The sequence below is a fragment of the Pleurodeles waltl genome, chromosome 4_2, assembly GCF_031143425.1.
Source record: "Pleurodeles waltl isolate 20211129_DDA chromosome 4_2, aPleWal1.hap1.20221129, whole genome shotgun sequence".
NCBI lineage: Eukaryota > Metazoa > Chordata > Amphibia > Caudata > Salamandridae > Pleurodeles > Pleurodeles waltl.
The window spans coordinates 72,334,662-72,355,526 of NC_090443.1; the positions used below are offsets into that span (position 1 = coordinate 72,334,662).

Sequence of the window (20,865 nt, forward strand, 5' to 3'; positions counted from 1 at the left end):
CCCACAGACCCAATATTTATTACAATACAACTAACACCGGACTCAGTAGTTGTGGGGGCGGCTCGTAAAAGAGCCAACTCTCATACATCAGGCGACGCACCACCTCCGGACAAGGAGAGCCGCAAATTTGATGCAGCAGGAAAAAGAGTTGCAGCACAAGCAGCAAATCAGTGGCGTATCGCCAACTCGCAAGCACTCTTGGCAAGATATGACAGGGCTCATTGGGATGAAATGCAACATCTCATCGAACACCTTCCCAAGGAGTTCCAAACAAGAGCGCAACAAGTGGCGGAAGAGGGACAAAGTATCTCGAACAATCAGATACGGTCTTCCATGGATGCAGCCGATACAGCTGCAAGGACAATAAACACAATACGGAGACACGCTTGGCTGCGCACTTCTGGGTTCAAACCCGAAATCCAACAGGCTGTGCTCAATATGCCGTTTAATGAACAGCAATTGTTTGGGCCAGAGGTAGACACTGCCATTGAAAAACTAAAAAAGGACACCGATACAGCCAAAGACATGGGCGCACTCTACTCCCCGCAGAGCAGAGGCACATTTCGGAAGACACCTTTTCGGGGAGGGTTTCAGGGGTCAACCCACAGAAACCAACACTTCACAGACAAGACCACCTACCTACCAGGGTCAATATCAAAGGGGAGGTTTTCGGGGACAATATAGAGGAGGCCAATTCCCAAGAAGTCGGGGAAAATTTCAAGGTCCCAAAACCCCTCAAAATAAACAGTGACTCACAAGTCACACAACCCCATCACACAACACCAGTGGGGGGAAGACGAATCTTGGGAAGAAATAACAACAGACACTTGGGTCTTAGCAATTATCCAACATGGCTATTGCATAGAATTTCACAAATTCCCTCCAAACGTCCCACCGAAAACACACAATATGTCAAAACAGCATATAGATCTTCTAGGACTAGAAGTTCAAGCATTACTACAAAAAGACGCAATAGAATTAGTACCAAGCCTACAGAAAAACACAGGAGTTTACTCACTGTATTTTCTAATACCAAAGAAGGACAAAACTCTGAGGCCAATACTAGATCTCAGAACACTAAATACCTACATCAAATCAGACCACTTTCACATGGTCACATTACAAGACGTAATCCCACTGCTCAAACAGCAAGACTACATGACAACATTAGACCTAAAGGATGCGTATTTCCACATACCGATACATCCTTCCCACAGGAAATACCTAAGGTTCGTATTCAAAGGAATACATTACCAATTCAAAGTGTTGCCATTCGGAATAACAACTGCGCCAAGAGTCTTTACAAAATGCCTGGCAGTAGTAGCTGCACATATCAGAAGGCAGCAGATACACGTGTTCCCTTACTTACACGACTGGTTAATCAAGACCAACACGCTAACAAGGTGTTCACATCAAACAAAGTATGTCATACAGACCCTTCACAAGCTGGGTTTCTCCATCAATTATGCAAAGTCACACCTTTTGCCGTGTCAAACACAGCAATACTTAGGAGCGACAATCAACACAACAGAAGGGATAGCCACTCCAAGTCCACAAAGGGTTCAAACATTTCACAAGGTGATACAGGCCATGTATCCAACACAAACGATACAAGCAAAAATGGTATTAAAACTCCTAGGCATGATGTCTTCATGCATAGCCATTGTCCCAAACGCAAGATTGCACATGCGGCCCTTACAACAATGCCTAGCATCACAATGGTCACAGGCACAGGGTCAACTTCTAGATCTGGTGTTGATAGACCGCCAAACATACATCTCGCTTCTATGGTGGAACAGTACAAATTTAAACAAAGGGCGGCCTTTCCAAGACCCAGTGCCACAATACGTCATAACAACGGATGCTTCCATGACAGGGTGGGGAGCACACCTCAATCAACACAGCATCCAAGGACAATGGGACATACATCAAAGGAAGTTTCACATAAATCACTTAGAAATGTTAGCAGTATTTCTAGCGTTGAAAGCATTTCAACCCATGATAACCCACAAATACATTCTTGTCAAAACAGACAACATGACAACAATGTATTATTTAAACAAACAGGGGGGGACACACTCGACACAGTTTTGTCTCCTAACACAAAAAATATGGCATTGGGCAATCCACAACCACATTCGCCTAATAGCACAATTTATTCCAGGGATCCAGAACCAGCTAGCAGACAATCTCTCTCGGGATCACCAACAAGTCCACGAATGGGAAATTCACCCCCAAATACTGAACACTTACTTTCAAATTTGGGGAACACCTCAAATAGATCTATTTGCAACAAAAGAAAACGCAAAATGCCAAAACTTCGCATCCAGGTTTCCACACCATCAATCCCAAGGCAATGCTCTATGGATGAATTGGTCAGGGATATTTGCGTACGCTTTTCCCCCTCTCCCTCTCCTTCCATATCTAGTAAACAGATTGAGTCAAAACAAACTCAAACTCATACTAATAGCACCAACATGGGCAAGACAACCTTGGTATACAACACTACTAGACCTGTCAGTAGTACCTCATGTCAAGCTACCCAACAGACCAGATCTGTTAACACAACACAAACAACAGATCAGGCATCCAAACCCAGCATCGCTGAATCTAGCAATTTGGCTCCTGAAATCCTAGAATTTGGACACTTAGACCTCACACAAGAGTGTATGGAGGTCATAAAACAAGCTAGAAAACCTTCCACTAGACACTGCTATGCAAATAAATGGAAAAGATTTGTTTGTTACTGCCATGATAATCAAATTCAACCATTGCACGCATCTCCAAAAGATGTAGTAGGATATTTACTACATTTGCAAAAATCAAATCTAGCTTTCTCTTCCATAAAGATACATCTCACCGCAATATCTGCTTACCTGCAGACTACTCATTCAACTTCCCTATTTAGAATACCTGTCATTAAAGCGTTTATGGAAGGCCTAAAGAGAATTATACCACCAAGGACACCACCTGTTCCTTCATGGAACCTCAACATTGTCTTAACAAGGCTCATGGGTCCACCTTTCGAACCCATGCATTCTTGTGAAATGCAATACTTAACGTGGAAAGCTGCATTTCTCATTGCCATCACACCTCTAAGAAGAGTGAGTGAGATTCAGGCATTTACCATACCAGAACCATTTATTTAAATACACAAGAATAAGGTAGTTCTAAGAACAAATCCAAAATTCTTACCAAAGGTTATCTCACCGTTCCACTTGAATCAAACAGTAGAATTACCAGTGTTCTTCCCACAGCCAGATTCGGTAGCTGAAAGAGCACTACATACATTAGACATCAAGAGAGCACTAATGTACTACATTGACAGAACAAAACAAATTAGGAAGACAAAACAACCATTTATTGCCTTTCAAAAACCTCATACAGGAAATCCAATTTCAAAACAAGGCATTGCTAGGTGGATAGTTAAGTGTATTCAAACCTGCTATCTTAAAGCAAAAAGAGCGCTGCCTATTACACCAAAGGCACACTCAACCAGAAAGAAAGGAGCTACCATCGCCTTTCTAGGGAATATTCCAATGAACGAAATATGTAAGGCAGCAACCTGGTCTACGCCTCATACATTTACCAAGCACTACTGTGTAGATGTGTTAACTGCACAACAAGCCACAGTAGGTCAGGCTGTACTAAGAACATTATTTCAAACTACTTCAACTCCTACATGCTGAACCACCGCTTTTGGGGAGATAACTGCTTACTAGTCTATGCACAGCATGTGTATCTGCAGCTACACATGCCATCGAACGGAAAATGTCACTTACCCAGTGTACATCTGTTCGTGGCATGAGTCGCTGCAGATTCACATGCGCCCACCCGCCTCCCCGGGAGCCTGTAGCCGTTTAGAAGTAGATCTTAAACAATTGTACATTTGTAAATATATTACTTTAAACCTTTATTATGTACATAAGTATTCATTCCATTGCATTGGCGCACTATTACTAATATACACAACTCCTACCTCACCCTCTGCGGGGAAAACAATCTAAGATGGAGTCGACGCCCATGCGCAATGGAACCGAAAGGGGAGGAGTCCCTCGGTCTCGTGACTCGAAAAGACTTCTTCGAAGAAAAACAACTTGTAACACTCCGAGCCCAACACCAGACGGCGGACTGTGCACAGCATGTGAATCTGCAGCGACTCATGCCACGAACAGATGTACACTGGGTAAGTGACATTTTCCATATATATATATACACGCACACATACATACATATATATACACACACATATGTGTGTTTGATGGCGTGTGTAGCTGTAGATACATATGCTTTGCATAAGTCTGCCATCTAGTGTTGGGCTTGGAGTACTACAAGTTGTTTTTCTTCAAAGAAGGTTTTGGAGTCACAGGATGGAGTGACTCCTCCTCTTGGTAATACAGGATATTTGTTTCTGGTTATGTACATTACACCATCCAATGTCTTTTTAAGCTCTCACATGGCTGGAACTTATGTTTTACAGCTGAGAGTAGTTTGTGTTTTAAGGGCCTTGTTTGTAATAGTATTACAGTTGGCCAGCTAGGCCTGAAAATTTGTAAGCCACTATGCCCTTTTGGAGTTACGTATATGGTTACACTGCATTACTTTCTGCCATTTTGTTTTCATGCCGTACTATATGGTTACATGACAATGTTTCTTATAAATGTAATTTTCATTATGGTGTTCTCCAGGGGCTGTTCTGAGCATTACTATCAAGATACTACAATATTTTCTACACTTGGAAACTTGCCCCGTAATGCTTTGCGGGGCATTCCTTTTACATAACATTTTTGCCCATAACTCACCATGTGATGGTCCTAGGACAATGGTACCACCATCTCACCACAGCGCACTCTGTTTAGGGCATCTCTGGGTGCCCATACTAGGTTTTAGGGCGGGGGGAATAACCACCCACACCCCCCTCCACCCCACCATTCAATGTTCTGTTAAGTTCTCTTATGGCTGGAGCTTTTGTTTTACAGCTGGGCATAGTTTGTGTTTTAAGGGCCTTTTTTGTAATATTATTCTAGCAGGCCTGCTAGGCCTGAAAAAGTGTAATGACTACGCCCACTAGGGGCTAAATATATGGTTACATTGCATTATGTTCTGCCATTCTGTTTTCAAGTGGTTATGCCCTTTAGGGCAGTGCTCAATTTGTAAATAAAAAGGTGCCGGTGCCCAAAGCCCTCCTCTTAAAAACTCGGCTGCTGCAATTAAATGTGCGAACATGGAATACTGAGGCAGTGTGATCCTGAAGCCATCTCAGGCCTCTTCTATCCATTTACCGCCACTCCCTGCCCCTTCAGCTCACTCTAACAGCTTTCTGCTTTCTCCCATTGTGATGCTTTTTCGTTTTTCGCTTCCTCTGTCTTTCCTATATTGTTCGCAGTAAATGCTTGAGGCAGAAAAATAAGTGCCTTTGCCCTGCCCCGGAAACAACAAGCACAAATTAAGCACTGCTTTAGGGGCTTAATATATGGTTACATGACCATGTTTCCTACAAATGTTATTTTTCTAGTGGCTCTTCTGAGCATTATAATCAAGATACTACAATATTAGCTCCACTTTTAAACTTGCCCCATAATGCTTTGTGGAGCATTCCTTTTACAAAAATGTTTGCCCATTACTCACCGCACGATGTGCTCTTTCTGTCCAGGTCATCTCTGGGTCCCCACACTAGATTGGGGAGTCTCCAAAATAATATAAAAAATATAATAAATAATGCAATGTTTTCATTTTTTTCTGACAATAGAGGAAAAAGGTAAATAAAAGTGCTTTAGTTATATGCAGGGCCACTGGTATTATGTGGCAGAGAGGACCAAATCATGCGGCAGGGTTGACCAATTTATGTTGCAAGAAAAGCCCAGTTATGCATTTACAATGCCAATAGCTCTAACTGAAGCAAACTCGAGACCTATTGTATTACAAATGCTTGTTTTCTCATACAAGGAAGCAAAAGCCAGCGAGGACATGCATAAAAAAAGATATAATGAATAAGGGATGCAAGCACAAGGGTTTGTGACAATCTCTGAAGTGTTAGCCTCCATTCAGGGAGAGGCAATACCTCTCAACAAAAAGTTCAAAAATTGTTTGTTTACAACAGCATAATCAATTTACTTATTGACCATGCACTACGTTCTCCTCCATGCATAGATCTCAACAACCCCTACCGCGGATGTACACTCCGATATATTTACAGCCTCAATGGTAATCTTTAGTCATAAAACCGCTGAAAGACATTAATTGACCGCAGTGCAGACACTTCTCTACTCCAGTTCACACAATCTTTTATGTCACACAACTATCAAACTGTGGTGACCAAGCCCCTTTTTATTCATAACCCATTGCTGCCTTCTGGATCTAGAGCTGTAAGAGTCCTGCATTTTAAAGCAGGCTTTCCCTCTCTCATTCTCACCTCTGCCCTCACTGTTCTGTCATTCATATGCTCTGTGTGGTAACCTGCTGCTCTACCGCCTTCAATTTCCTCAGGATCTCCCACTGTGCGCTCCGTTGAGCCATACACCAAGCGTGACCTGTCATCTATCCCGCTGCCCGAGATTGTTCGCAGCTACCAGACCTTAGTGGAGGAGAACATTCCAGAGACCTCCCTTCTGTATCTGTACCCGGACATCCCCAAGGACAAGGCCTTTGGCAAATACTATGCGGAGTACAATGAAGGTGAGCTCTGTCTGCCACTTGTCCTGCTTTGAAAGGTGATAAATGACCCAACACTTCCTTGTGATTTGGGCATGTAGGAGGTGGTGTGACCTGTTATCTGTAACCGGAGGATCTGTGAAATGAGGGCCCAGGGGTTAGTCAGCAGTGAGACTTAACCAGGCAGCACTGGGTGAGGGGAGAAACAGGAAAGGAAAGAGAGGGCTCTCGCAAAGGTAAGTTCTGCTGTGGAAATGATAGACAAGAGGCCTTGCAGGAAGGAAATAAGAAAGCCCATGCAGATGGGAGGGGAGGGACAATCAACAGTCCCTCGGGATATAGGCTGTGAAATGGTGGTGAAGATGTAAGGTGTAGTGATGGAAGGAAGTAGGAAGGCTGTGAGAAAGGTAGAAAATAAAGTTTACTGGTTAGGCGAGAAGAAAAGGCGATAAAGGGAGAGCCTGAAAGAATGGTAAGAGCAGGATATGGATGGCCTGCAGGAAAGGCCATGCAGCAGGAGAAAGAGGAAGAGGACAAAAGGGGAATGAGATTGGAGGAGGGAGGACTAAGAGGAGAGGAAAATACTGGGATCTGCGATAGTGGAAGGAGTAATAAGGAGTAATAACTAATGACAGGGAAGAAGGAAGGAGGGCCTCACACAAAGTGAAACAAAGGAAGAAGGGTCTTCCATTGTGGTAAGGGTCAAAAGTAGGAAAGGTAGGAAGGATGTCGCACTGTAAAGGAAGGAGGGATACTATCCAGAAAGGGATGGACTTGGAAGTAACAAGGAGCTTCAGTGACAGATTAAACTATGCAGTGGGGTCCGGGAAGGAAGGAAGTGGAGGAACAACAAGGGTGAGAAAACAGTACATAGAAGGTGTACAGTGGCAATAGGGAGGGAGCCATTTGTGATTAGTAGCCATGAAAGGGACATCTCAAGTTTATTCATATTCCTCACCATGGCCTCGTCTCACCTCAGGCTCCACAGAGTTCATGACTTTCACTTTTTCATTCTCTGTCTCTGCTTTCTTATGTTACAGAGAACATGGAGGAGTATAGGCGGTATATGAGGCGCAGGCTTATTGTGGTATCTGAAAGGTGAGTTCCTCTTCTGTCATACTGAGAAACTGTTGCCATAGCATTTTAGTCTGATTGCTGTAGTGATACCTTTGGGTGTGCCCACAGATGAACTGGAAGTAGTCCTGCAGGTGAGACCATAACTTTCCCCTCGGTCAAGTACTGTTTGATATTGGCATGCAAATTCTCTCCGCCCTTTGCTGGTGTTCATTGATTCTTCTATCAGTCTTTGAGCAGTAATTGTAAATAACTCATCTATTTTGCAATCAGTGTGTCTGGGCTGTTTTCTCTCGGGCTGCTATAATTTTCTGATTAGTTGGGTGTTGTTGGCAGGCTAGTAATCACGTGGTTGTAGTGCTCTTATTCTGACAGGCGCATAGTGCGTATGTTTAATTTGTTCCAGGTAACCAGAGTTTCCATTTCCTCCCAAACCGTTTCTCTTCTTTTCTGAATTCCTGGGTTCGTTTTTCAAAAGCCAAACATTTCCATTGCTTCTAAAACCACTGCGTTGAAATTGGGCGCTCTTCTTTCTCTTCCAGTCTTGGGAAATTAGGGGCTTACCCGCCCCTGTCATTTGCCACTGAAGTGCTCTATGAGTAATATGTACTTGATCCGAGTTCTGATCCCTCAGGCCTGCATATGGGTGCCACTTTCCCTGAGAAAAATACTGGCCATTTGTTCATGTTTTAGGATACAGCAGTGGCCCAGACTTGATACTTAAATGCAGATTTTTAGAACAAAGTCTGTAATAATTTCAAACATGGCCTTTCTCTCTTTGTTTACTTTAAGTGCTAGTCAGGGATCATTAGAGGAGCAGGCCACATTTTTAAGTGCTTTCTTCTTATATTTCCTGTTCAAATGATATACTAATGGGAGGAGGAGGGGGTGTTAAAAAAAATACTATCTTATTTGTTTTCCAAATTTTTGTACTGGTTGGGACTGGCTATGCCGGTTAAAAAAACAAACAAAAAAACTGGCTAGGTGGCAACCCCCATCCAGAATTATCATTCCCAGCTCATTTGGCTCTTGGTATTCTAGCACCTCCCTAATGTGACATCGTACCTTTCTGCCTCACGTTTCAGACATTTATTATTTGCTTCTTGCATTCTGTGATGTGATCTTTTTGGTGCAAGGTACCATTGACGAAGTACTTTGTAGACTCTCTAGGGCATCCTCCCTTCCTTGTCTGGGATTTCCTTTATCAGAGCTATCTCCCACCTCTCTTGGTTTCTCCATTATGACTTAATTTGTTCTTCTCTCATATCTTTATAAATGCCTAAGAACATTCCCCTTGTTTTTAGGTGTGTTCTTACAAATTTCTCCCCAGGGCTTTGATCTTTTGTGGCTGCTGCCTTATTTGTGGGGTCCAAGTTTTGATTTGTTTTTCATGGAAAATGTCTGAGAGGTCGCAACAATTCCCACTTCTGTCATCTCCTAAATGTTTTCCCTTGAAAACCTAGGGTGAAGAGTGAGTTATCTTGTAAATGAGTTTTAGGGGAGGGGAATGTAATGATCTTGCTCCTTTTCAGTGATTCTGTCCCAGAGCTACAGCACTGCTTTGACTGCCATAGCAGGTAGGCATTTCACAGTCAGAGTTTTCATTAGCCAGGCCATACTCCAAAGAGATCTGCTTCCTACAGAAGCCACCTCTTGTCTCATTCTCATGCTGTCCACTCTACAAAAAAAGGAAAGTAGTGAATGACATCTGGGCATGCTTATCCTCCCAATTCATGCATTTACTCTAGCCCTACCTCCCACCCTAACAAACGTCATAATTGTCCTCTGCATTATTTTGACTTCTATTGGGATTCACATTGAAAGTGCTAGGAGCAAGTAGAACAGCCCAGGCAAAATTTTATTTTTTAATATATTTATTCTGCCTGGCCATGAAATGTACAGATGTAGCCACCTTTTTAAGTCTTCCAGGATTTGTCACTTTAGGGAGTGGCAATTCTTTGCACATTTCCCGTCAACATGTTAGTAAGCTGGGTCCCAGATATCTAGTCTTTCCTGTGGACCAGTAGAAAGGGCAGTCCACACTTATTTCCTGCTTTATTTCTTCTGGAATCCAGACACTTAGGGCCTGATTACGACCTTGGCGGATGGGATACTCCGCCTGCCATTTTGCAAGTTCCTTAGGATATAATGGAACTTGTAATACGGCGAGCGGGATATCCGTCAGGTTTGTGACGAAGTATCCCATCCGCCAAGGTTGTTATCAGGCCCTTAGTGTCAGATTTCTGTTTGAATTTTTTTTTTGAGTCTTAGATTTTTTCGAAATCTTGTAGTTCAACAAGTGTTTTGTTGATTGAATTCATTGGGTCAGCCAGAGTTAGCATTACATCATATGTAAAGGTGCTTATTTTGTGTTCTTCAGTTTAAATCTGATGCCTTTAATCCTTGCTCTCCTTATTCTGTCTGGCAGTGGAACCATTAGTACAAAAAATGGGAATGATATGAACATTCCTACCTCATGTCCTTTGGTAGACTAAGTTGGTCAAAGCTCTGGTCTCTCCCACTCTAGCAGTTGGGGATGCATATCCCACAAGTATCCACTTTCTCCTGTTAAGCCTGAGACTGACATTCAGTACCTTTCCTGGAAAGCCCCAGCTAACTTGGTCAAATGTTTTCTCAGCATCCGAGCTTAAGAGGATAACTGGTATATTTTTCCACATTGACTTCTCTATTAAGTGTGTAACTTGACATAGATTATATAGTCTCTGCCCACCCTTGAACACTCCAGTGTGATTCTAATCTGTTAAATATGTCACCCATTCATCAAGTCTATTCATGAGTACCTTAGTATGCATTTTGGTGGCCGTGTGTTTATATAATGCTTTATAATAAAGCCGCTCCAAGAAAGCAGCTCCAGTGATAGACATTTATAGCACAAAGGCTGTGGGTGCAGTCCCATATGGTGCAGAGATGTGGGCCAAGGCCAATTGTAGTGTCCTATCTCTTTCAGAGAATAGGTTCCTTAGGCAGCTATTTGCACTCCTAAATAACACTCCACTGGTCCCACTTTATATAAATTTGGCACTCAAGAAAATTTAGTTGGAAAAGTAGAGGTCCAACTTTTATTTTGTTGCCACAGAATGTGGACCTCACCAGCCCTGTACGCCTACAGAACATCCCTTAAAGATGCATTAGCCCTCCCTTGCATCCAGCTGGTACCCTGGTTTAGACACATAAGGTTCTTGCTCAGGCAGTTGGAATTGGATCACTTTTGGGCAGCACCTCGGGCCCTTGCGCTCGGTTTCAGAAACTCAATCAAATCACCCCACTGGCAAGATGGCACATGAAGAAGCTATAGGTAGCAGCATAGAGGCTCTCTGGCCCTGGATTTGGAGTTCAAGCTGTCCCCTAGTTTGGAGGATACGATTGATGAAATCACTTCCACTCTGTCTAGGAAACTGTTTTTACAATTCAGATACCAGCCCCTACGTATCAAGTCTTTCTGTGCTAAGTGGGCAAATGTAGGCCAACATAGTATTGAGTGCCCTGCATGCAAGGGCCTTCCAGAAGATCTACCTCACTTTTTTTTGTCGAGTGTATGAAGCCCAGAGGAAAAAATGGTTATTACCTTTTTGCAGATCACTGGGAGTTAGAAGTTACGTGATTTCTGCCAGGATCCTGGGAACTGATACCTCTAGGCTGGTGTTGCTTGCAGTTGCAAGATACCTCCAGGTAGCTTGGAATTTTCAGTCCAAGTGTACTTGTGCTTCTGATGGTAGAACATCATACAACATTCCTCTTGAAGGAATGTCTTAAATTCCAGAATCCTGTTCTCTTGTTAAACTCCATTTCTTATGTGTTTTGTAGATTGTATTTTAGCAACTATTTTTATGTATACTGTTTTTAGCACTATGTACTTTAAGTTTTAGCTCTAGACATTGTTTGAGTTGCCTCCTCTGGGTACAGTCATTCGCCGGGTGGCATGACTGACCCTTCTGGAGCTAGTCTTAGACTTCCTTTTACTATATCTGATCCACCAATTATTTTGTGCTATAGGATGCATTTAGAATTCATATCAGATCAACCAACTGTATTGCATTAAATAAATACTGCATCTAGTATGCTCAATGAAATTGTATGTTCAGTGGCATATGTGACTGTAGATACACATTCTCTGCAAACTTCTGCCATCTAATGTTGGGCCCGGATGTGTACAAGTTGTTTTTTTTTACGAAGAAGTCATCAGAGTCACAAGGTAGTGACCCCTTTTTTCGGTGATACCGCTCATGGGCATCAACTCCATTGTTAGATTTTCTTTCTGCCCTCGATTGTTCTTCAGTGCCCCGGTTTGAGACTGATTTAAGCCCCTTTAGAATAACTTTGACTTCTATACTTGTCAGTATTGTTTTTAATCGCGTTTCATTCACGTACTGCACACTCTGGATGCAAAACACACTTAGTAGGGTCGACGTACTCCATCCCCGGCCTTCGGGCCTCGCCCGATCGGGCCTCTATTTTTTTCCACACCTTGATACCTAACTGAAATGTGCTGCTGATGGAACGGACACCTTTTTGTTTTTGCCCTAGGTGTCACGCCAAATACGCCCATGCTCACCTCCACTCGGTGTGTAACATTTGTTATCACCCTATCACACAGAAAAAGGACTTTGAGGCCTGTCAATCGTTTTGGTCGAAGAAGACGCTACTAGCTCATCAGGCACATCGAAAAGAGGTGCAGCAAAAAGACCTTGAGGTGACATCGGATATCTTTGGTCTCCAGGACATCTAGCTGCAGGAAGAGTTCCACGTGGCTTCTGTGGTTTGGAATCCGGATCTGAGTCAAAAGCTGAAGAGGGCATGCAGACACTACTGGTACCATCGGCACAACGCAGTGAGTACGAAGGCCCATGTACGAAGGAAGCATTCCACTTCAACAGAAACTAAGGCAATCAGGCCACTGCTGCCAGCAGGCCATGGTTGGTACCGAATGATTGCCAAGCATTTTCATCAAGCCTTTTGGCATCAAAACCAGAACATTCTTCTGCGCCGAATGTTTCGCCATTCGGATCAAAACCATCCGTTTTGGCGCTATAGCCTATTTTACTGATTATGGCAGAGAAGCTTGATCCGAAACAAAACACTATACATATTCAGCCAAATACTGGTCCGATAATTGCAAAATCTTCCCATCTTAACCCTCAGACTTCATTTGAGGAGGCTATTGATGTCCAACAACCTCCACAGAAGAAAAGGAAAAAGGACATTGCCACCAGTCCAGTACCTTCTCCTTTAACCACCCTCTGCTCCACCACAAAATTCACACCTGGAGGCAGAAGAGTTAATACACAAAACTCCAATAGGGTCACCAAACTCCTGTGTAGAAGATCAAGGGAGGGATGATAACACACAACAGCCACCATTAGATTCTTGGGACACACATGATATTGACCCACCATCTCACCTGCCATTAAAGTATGTAAGGCTGCGGCAGTGGCTGCGGCAGTGGCTGCTTCAATTTATGGTGCTGAGCTATGGGGGTATTGTAATTCTAGAGGTTTGATGACGGTGGAAAATCGCTTTTTGCGTAATTTTTCTGCGTTTACCGACGAGTACTCCTCTTATACCCCTTAGATTTGACTTAGCTTTAAATGAGATCCACAACGAGATTGCTTTAAGACCTCTTATGTACTGGGTCCGTCTTTGGACATTCAAATATTTGTCCACCTACCAAGTAGCAGTAGCTGAGCTTTTAGCAGATGGTGGTGCATCAAAAATTCCTTGGCTCAAATATATTAGAGATATGAGTCAATTCATCAAAATGGAAGAGGTGTGGAGAGATCCTTGTAATCTAACAAAGGAAGCAAAGGCAGGTACAAGTCGGTGCTACTGGGAGACTATTTTGGTGCAAACTTGGGCCAATAAGGCCCAAGGTAGTAGGACACTACAGTTTTTAGATCATAAATGTAGTCCCAAGTTTGAGGCCTATATGGATAACGTCAAAACCCTTTTTATCAAATGTAGGCTAGGGATATTGCCACTTACATTCACTATAAGGTGGAGCAAGGAGGATTACAACTCGAGCTTTTGTTATTTTTGCCCTGAACAACCAGAGACTTTTGCACACTTTGTTTTTTTGTCCCAGATATTCGGCTTCTAGGAAGAAGTGGATTATCCCTCTATGTAGATCAACGGGGATAAGGAAACACAACATATCCCTACGAATTCTGGCAAGTGACACAAGCGACAAGGTCGTTTTTGCAGTCGCTAGGTATTTACAAAGCGCATGGGCTGTAAGAACCAGAGAAAATCCTGCTGATTGATTGGCATAGCCATAATCACTCTAGGCTAAAGAAGATCATTAAGTGCAATTAAGTTAGGAAGGCTTAGCTTTAAAAAAAAAAAAAAAAAAAAAACTTTGATGTCAGCTTTCTCTTGCTGTTACAACTTTGTGTTTTAATTATTCATTTTAGACCAAATTATTTTAGGCAGAAACTGATTACCACATGGAATTAAGATAGATAGGATTATAGGATTCTAAAACTTTATATCTGTCCTCCATTGTCTTTATAATTGTGTGTTTTAATAATTTAACTTAGAAGACATTTTAGTGCTTTTTAATGCATTATGTGGAACCCTTCCTTTTATCCTTTTATCTATTTATAATTTTACTGCATGATTATGGTCTGCTGTCTATTGGATACTTTTATGGCTTTTAGCCGAAATAAAGTTATTTATTATTATTATTGTGTATTGACCCACCAGGGGACACAGAGCCTGGTTTATATCTGGCAAAACCATCTCCACCAGATGACACTACATCTTTTTATGAGCTGGTAGCAATGGTGGCTGCATTCCATCAGGTCTCATTTTATAAGGACACCATAGAAGATGATTTTCTATTTGAAACCCTTTCTTCCACCACTAGGGCATTTCAGTATCTGCCCATGTTAAAGAGAGTGACGAGGCATGCGAATGAAATGTTTAAAGACCCTGTTCGCGCCAGAATAACAAACCCAAGGTTCACGAAAAAATGTAAACCAGCCCCATCAGATCCTGCTTATATTAAGGGACATATTTCACCAGATTCCTTAGTGGTCTCCAATGCTCTTAAGAGAGCTAATTCTCAAACTTCGGGGGACGCACCTCCTCCAGACAAGGAGTCAAAGCTTATTGACGCTTCAGGTAAAAGGGTGGGGGGTTCAAGCAGCCAACCACTGGAGGATTGCCAACAAACAAGCCATATTGCCAAGATATGACAGAGCACACTGGGATGAAATGGAAGATCTTATTCAACATCAACAGAAGAATTTAAAAAGAAAGGACAACAACTTGTACAGGAGGGCTAGTTGATTTCCAACAATTGTATTAAATCTGCTATTGATGCAGCAGATACACAAGTGTATTATTACGCCATCACACATGGCTGCTAATATCCGGTTTTAAACCTGAAGTCCAACAAAAAAAAAAAAATTCCCCCTTTGATCAGAAACATCTTTTTGTTCCACAAGTAGACCAAGCTCTAGAAAAAAATGAAAAAAGATGCTAATGTTGCAAAGTCTATGGGAGCTGTACAAAGTCCTGGAAGCTGAGGCTCCTTTCGTAAAACAACTTTCAAACAAAGTAATAGACAAGCACCATCAGAATCCTCTACCTCTTTCAGACAGCAACATCCACCATCCCCTTCAAGAGGTTTTTATAGAGGATCATGTAGGGGAAACAATTCTAAAGATAGAAAAATTATGTCCAGAAACAGGAGTTTTCCTTTCACTCCAGGGGGCGTACATATTTTTTTGTCACTTTTGTACTACGATATTCTTTATTTGGACTACATGCCGCGATCGGTTTGAGTTGATAGCAACTTCATAATCCTAACACTCCTAGCAGATTCTATTAAAGCTCTGACGAAGTCATTTGCGACAATTTCTCGCACAATGAAACACGTGTTAGCTGTTGACTATTGCTGTTGGACACATCTTCAAATAAACAATCAGAAGATTGGACTAAAGCTGTTAGCTACTGGCTATTGCTTTTGGGACACTATTTATGATAAGAATACTGGACCTACCACAATAGACACGGACACTAGAACATTGATTTACATGAGTGCCTTGAATATTTTTTGAATATCAATACAGGGGATGTGGGACACCAAACATCAAGCTCCACACATAAATTAGTTGGAGCTTCAGGAAATTCACTTACCACTTAAAGCTTTTCTAGTTCACCTCCAAGGCATGACTGTTCTAGTCCGGACGGGCAATACAACAGCCATGTTTTATTTACAAAAAGAGGGGGACACTCTCTACAGTTGTCTCAACTAGCACAGATATTCTGGCATTTGGCAATTTGACACCACATTCAACTGCTAGCAAAACACCTCCCAAGGACGGACAACAATATCATCAACCTACTCAGCAGGACAATGCAACAAGTTCACAAGTGGGAACTCCACCCTCAATTCCTACAAAAATACTTCTGTCAGTGGGGATTTCCACACACAGATCTGTTTGCAACAGCAAACAACTCAAAATGCCCAAACTTCACCTCCAGTCTCCCACACCCCCCCTCCAAGGGCAATGCTGAATGGATGACTTGGTTAAGATTTTTGCTTACGCTTTTCCACCTCTCCTTCCCTTTGTGGTGAGGAAGCTCAGACAATCCTCTCTCACCCTCATTCTGGTGGCTTCCTTTTAGGCAGGTGAATCATGGTTCACAACACTACTCGGACTTTCAGTAGTTCCACAACAGAAGCTTCCCCTATGCCCGGACCTTCTCACTCAGAGCCATGGAGAAATCAGACACCCAAATCCCAAAGAACTCAACCTTGCGATTTGCCTACTGAAGACATAGAGTTTGGATATTTACGCTTACCTCCTGAATGCATGATCATTCTTAAGGAAGCACACAAACCCACAACTCGAGCATGCTACACCACTAAATGGAAAAGGTTTGTTATTTATTGTCAAAACAAACAAATTGATCTGTTTAATGTAACTGTTCAAGATATTGTTTGCTATTTGTTCTACTTGTAAACTTGTGGCCTAGCATACACCTCAATAGGGCTGCATTTGGCAACAATAGCTTATCTACAAAATAAGGAACATTTAACATTATTCAAAATCCCAGTTATTAAAGCATTTATGGAAGGTCTTAAAAGGGTGACTCCACCCAGGGTCCCTCCAGCACCAACATGGATTCTTAATATTGTGCTTACCAGACTTATGGAACCTCCATTTGAACCTCTTGGAAAGCAGCTTTTATGGTGGCAATCACTTCACTAAGACGTGTGAGTGAATGTCAGGCATTAACTTTAGAAGAACCTTTTTTCTAGCAACATAAGGATAGGGTAGTACTTCGTACCAACCCAAAGTTTCTTCTAAAACAGTTTTTTGCTTTTCACCTGAACCAATCTGTTGAGCTACCAGTTTTCTTTCCTCAACCTGATTCAGTTGCTGAAAGAGCTCTACACATATAAGATGTTAACATAGCATTAATGTACTACATTGATAGAACTAAAGACTTTGTAACACTGAACAACTTTTTGTGGCTTTTTCACCTCCACATACCGGGAAAGCTATATCTAAAACAGGTATATCGAGATGGATAATCAAATGTATCTAAACATGCAATAATAAAGCTAAAATATCTCTACCCATAACTCCTAGAGCACACTCAACTCGTAGAATAGGTGCATCTATGGCTTTTTTGGGAAACAAACCAATCATTGATATCTGCAAAGCAGCCACAGTGGTCAAATCCACACACATTTGCCAAACATTACTGTGTGGATGTCTTCGCACGGCAACAGGCATATGTTGGACAAGCTGTGCTTCGTACTCTTTTTCAAACAAATGCAACACCCACAGGCTAGCCACCGCTTTTGGGACGGCACTTCTTTACAGTCTATTCACAGCATGTGTTTCTACAGCCACACATGCCATTGAACAGATTATGTAACTTACCCTTTAAGCATTTGGTGGTGGCTTGTGCTGTAGATTCACACGTGTCCGCCCACCTCCCCAAACACCCATGGCTGTTGTAGGATTTTTATTACACTTCACCTGCGTGGACATCTCTTACTAACACTATATTCACACTCCATTCTCACCGACTGCGGGAAAACAATCTAACAATGGAGTTGATGCCCAATGTGCAGTATGACTGAAAGAAGGGGTCACTTTACCTCGTGACTCTGACAACGTCTTCGAAGAAAAACAACTTGTGCACATTCGGACCCAACACTAGATGGCAGAAGTATGCAGAACATGTGACTCTACAGTATTAGATGCCACAAACAGATGCTTACAGGGTAAGTAACATAATCCTTATTTTTATCTGTGTTTTTTTTATGGTTCTTCGAACCAAAATAAAGTTGTTTGATGGTTATCTTCTTATACCTTGATTCCAGCATATCACAAAAACGAGAGTATGTCTGAACAAGTTTGAAACCAGTACTAATCCGACAAAAACTGAACCTCTATGTGATGTATACCATCCCAAGCATTTTTCCCAAATGATGATACTTTTGTAGCTAATGATACAAATGTATACCTATAGTTTATAGTCTTTCTAAACCGAGCCATAAACATCTTCTATGTTTTGAGAAATCAAAGTCAATGCTAGTTGTTTAAGTCCCGTACAAACTGGATTCTCGTGCTGAGACTTACATTAATTGTCCAGTAAAAAATGTATCAGCACCACAAAAAAGTCAAGATATTATATTCTTCTGGGTGGTTTGTAATAGCTACACCAAAATCTCTATATTACTGTGTTTAGTGTATGGGTGCCTCCTAATTGTTTCATTCATATTTGGCCAAAAGATTTGGTCTATTTAACTACAGAGTGTTGAGAAAATGGTAGCATTAATAATTATTTTGGCCTTGTCAAATGCTTAGTGACCTGCTCCTCTTTACCATAAAATCATATTGACCGGCAGCACTCCTGGAACAAACTGGCATTTGAGCAGTCGACTGAGACATGGCTGGATGGATCATTTTCCTATAGCTGACAAATTCTGCTCCAGCATCAGTTTTTGCTGCTCGATTAGGAATGCTTGCTAAAGGTTGGCTTTGTATGGTCTAAATGCTCTTATGACGGAAAGTGAAAAATAAAGTTTTGAAAAAAGACTAGCTAGAGCTGCCGCTAAAGCATAGATGACATCTTATCAGCTGCATTCCTGCAGTATTGCCACTGCAAGATTTTAAATCTTTTAGCCTTGCTTTTGTGTTGACATTTTTAGCCAAGAGTAGCCCCCTTGCACAGATAAGCATTGTTATGTATTAGCAAAGCTCTGGCCAATGAGGATCGAAAGATGTTGGACGCTGAGGTTCATTTGCAACTATGAGCGATTTCCTTTCAACTCTTTGTAATTTGCTTCCGTTGTACCTTTCTACAGTTCATTGTTTTGGCCATTGCCTACAAAGCTGTGCACTGCTACAGGCTCCAGTAATTCCAACTCTTGTTAACATATCATGGAGCAGAACTGGAGGCGAGGGCTGAAGATGCAGAGCAGATGTAATCTACGAGTAGTGGGCTTCCCGGAGGGAGAGGAGGGGGAAGGCCTGGGATGCCTTCCTAGAGGATTGGATCAAAAAGACGATGCCCACCGCTCCTCTATCATCTGTTTTCGTGGTTGAGCGAGCACACACAGCCTTATCCCCACCGCCGCTTCCAGGAGCACCCCCTAGATCAATTATTGCCAAGATTCTTGACTATAGGGACCGAGTCATTATCTTGTAGGAAGTGCGCAAACACGGCAACCCTACCTACTAGAATAACACTATACACTTCTTTCCTGACTACACAATGGCGGTACAGCTCCAAAGACAATCGTACGAAGGTGTTAAACTACAGTTAAAAGAATTTGGTTACACCTATATGCTGCTATATCCAGCCAAGGTGAAGGTCCTCCACGCGGGCCACTCATATTTTTGCCAGGTGTCTGAAGCATTCTGGGACTGGTTAGACCTGAGAGGTGGTGAGGGACCCCTGGAAACCCCTCACAGAGGGAGCCGCAGGGGGACCAAGGGGCAGGCAATTTGCAGGCCACTGCACGCAGGAATAACAGGCGCTGCCGCACCAGTCGTGGCGGAAGGGTGATAGTGCACCCAGATGGCACCCCGAGTCTGGAACAGAAGAGACAGGAGCGTGAGGAGTCCAGACTGTTAGTGAAATCTGTCACCTCAGAGGCCTTTTCGTGCTCCAGGTCACAGCGAGGATGGCCCGACCCCAGACTCAGGCAATGCTGACACCTGAGAGCCGTTGATGAGATACTGAGATGTAATACTGGAACTGGACCCATACCAGGCTTGGAAATATTGATGCCCTTCTTCCAGCTCTCCTCCCTCTTACTCCACCTCCCCCCCACACACTCTTTTCTGTCACGCCGCCTACCAGTGCTAGGGGAGGCAGCAACTCAGGAGGGCAACAATGCACGGGGAGGGGGCGATCTAACACACATGCTCCCCTGCTTTGGCCATGACTAACCTTGCCTTCCTATCCTTTCTTTTTCTAAGTGGCGCATATCTTGTTTATGATCTTGTGCTGTGATAAGCGAAGATATTTGGGTACAGTGTGTGCGTAGTTTGGGTGGTTGTGTGAGGGGCGTTGAAGAACTACTTGCGTGTTGGCCACACCATCTTGAACTGTACCTTGCTATTAAGTGGGGGCAGTGATTCACTCTCCCTCTCCTCTGGATTCTGGAGTGGATAGCGGGGTGAACACACGGATTGGGCAGACTCTAGTTCTGGGAGGTGTATATCCGGGGAGGGATGGGGGTGTTGAATGTGGTTCATAGTTGGAGTTCTGTTTTATACACTTGGCGTACTGTGTGCATTGTGGTGAAGAGAGGTCATGGAGTTACACTGTCGGGTATGCGCTGGACCGGAGTGCGAGGTTGGGATAGACACAGATGGGGTGGGAGAGTTGACGAGGGGTGGAGCTGCGACTGTTGGTTTGCATAGATCATGATGAGTACCCTAATGCGAATTGTTACGTGGAAGGTGAGGGGGCTGAACTCTTTTGTAAAGCGCTATAGAGTGCACACCTACCTTAGACAAATAGGTGCCCACATTGCCCTCCTACAGGAGACTCACTTGATGGATAATGAAGAGCAAAAACTACAGAAAAAGTGTTGAGGATAGTTGTATTCGGCAACATATTCATCCTATTCTAGAGGGGTGT

The 20,865-nt window shown here is 42.8% G+C and overlaps 1 protein-coding gene across 2 annotated transcripts in view; it reads left to right on the forward strand.

Annotated features, from left to right (window-relative positions):
- Nucleotides 1–20,865, forward strand: part of STAT2 (signal transducer and activator of transcription 2) — a 482,775-nt gene that overhangs the window by 451,136 nt on the left and 10,774 nt on the right. For both annotated transcript variants that reach the window (XM_069230705.1, XM_069230706.1), the window contains exons 21-22: nucleotides 6,487–6,675; nucleotides 7,692–7,749. In XM_069230705.1, coding sequence (XP_069086806.1) covers nucleotides 6,487–6,675; nucleotides 7,692–7,749 — 247 coding nt within the window. The remainder of the gene's footprint in view (nucleotides 1–6,486; nucleotides 6,676–7,691; nucleotides 7,750–20,865) is intronic.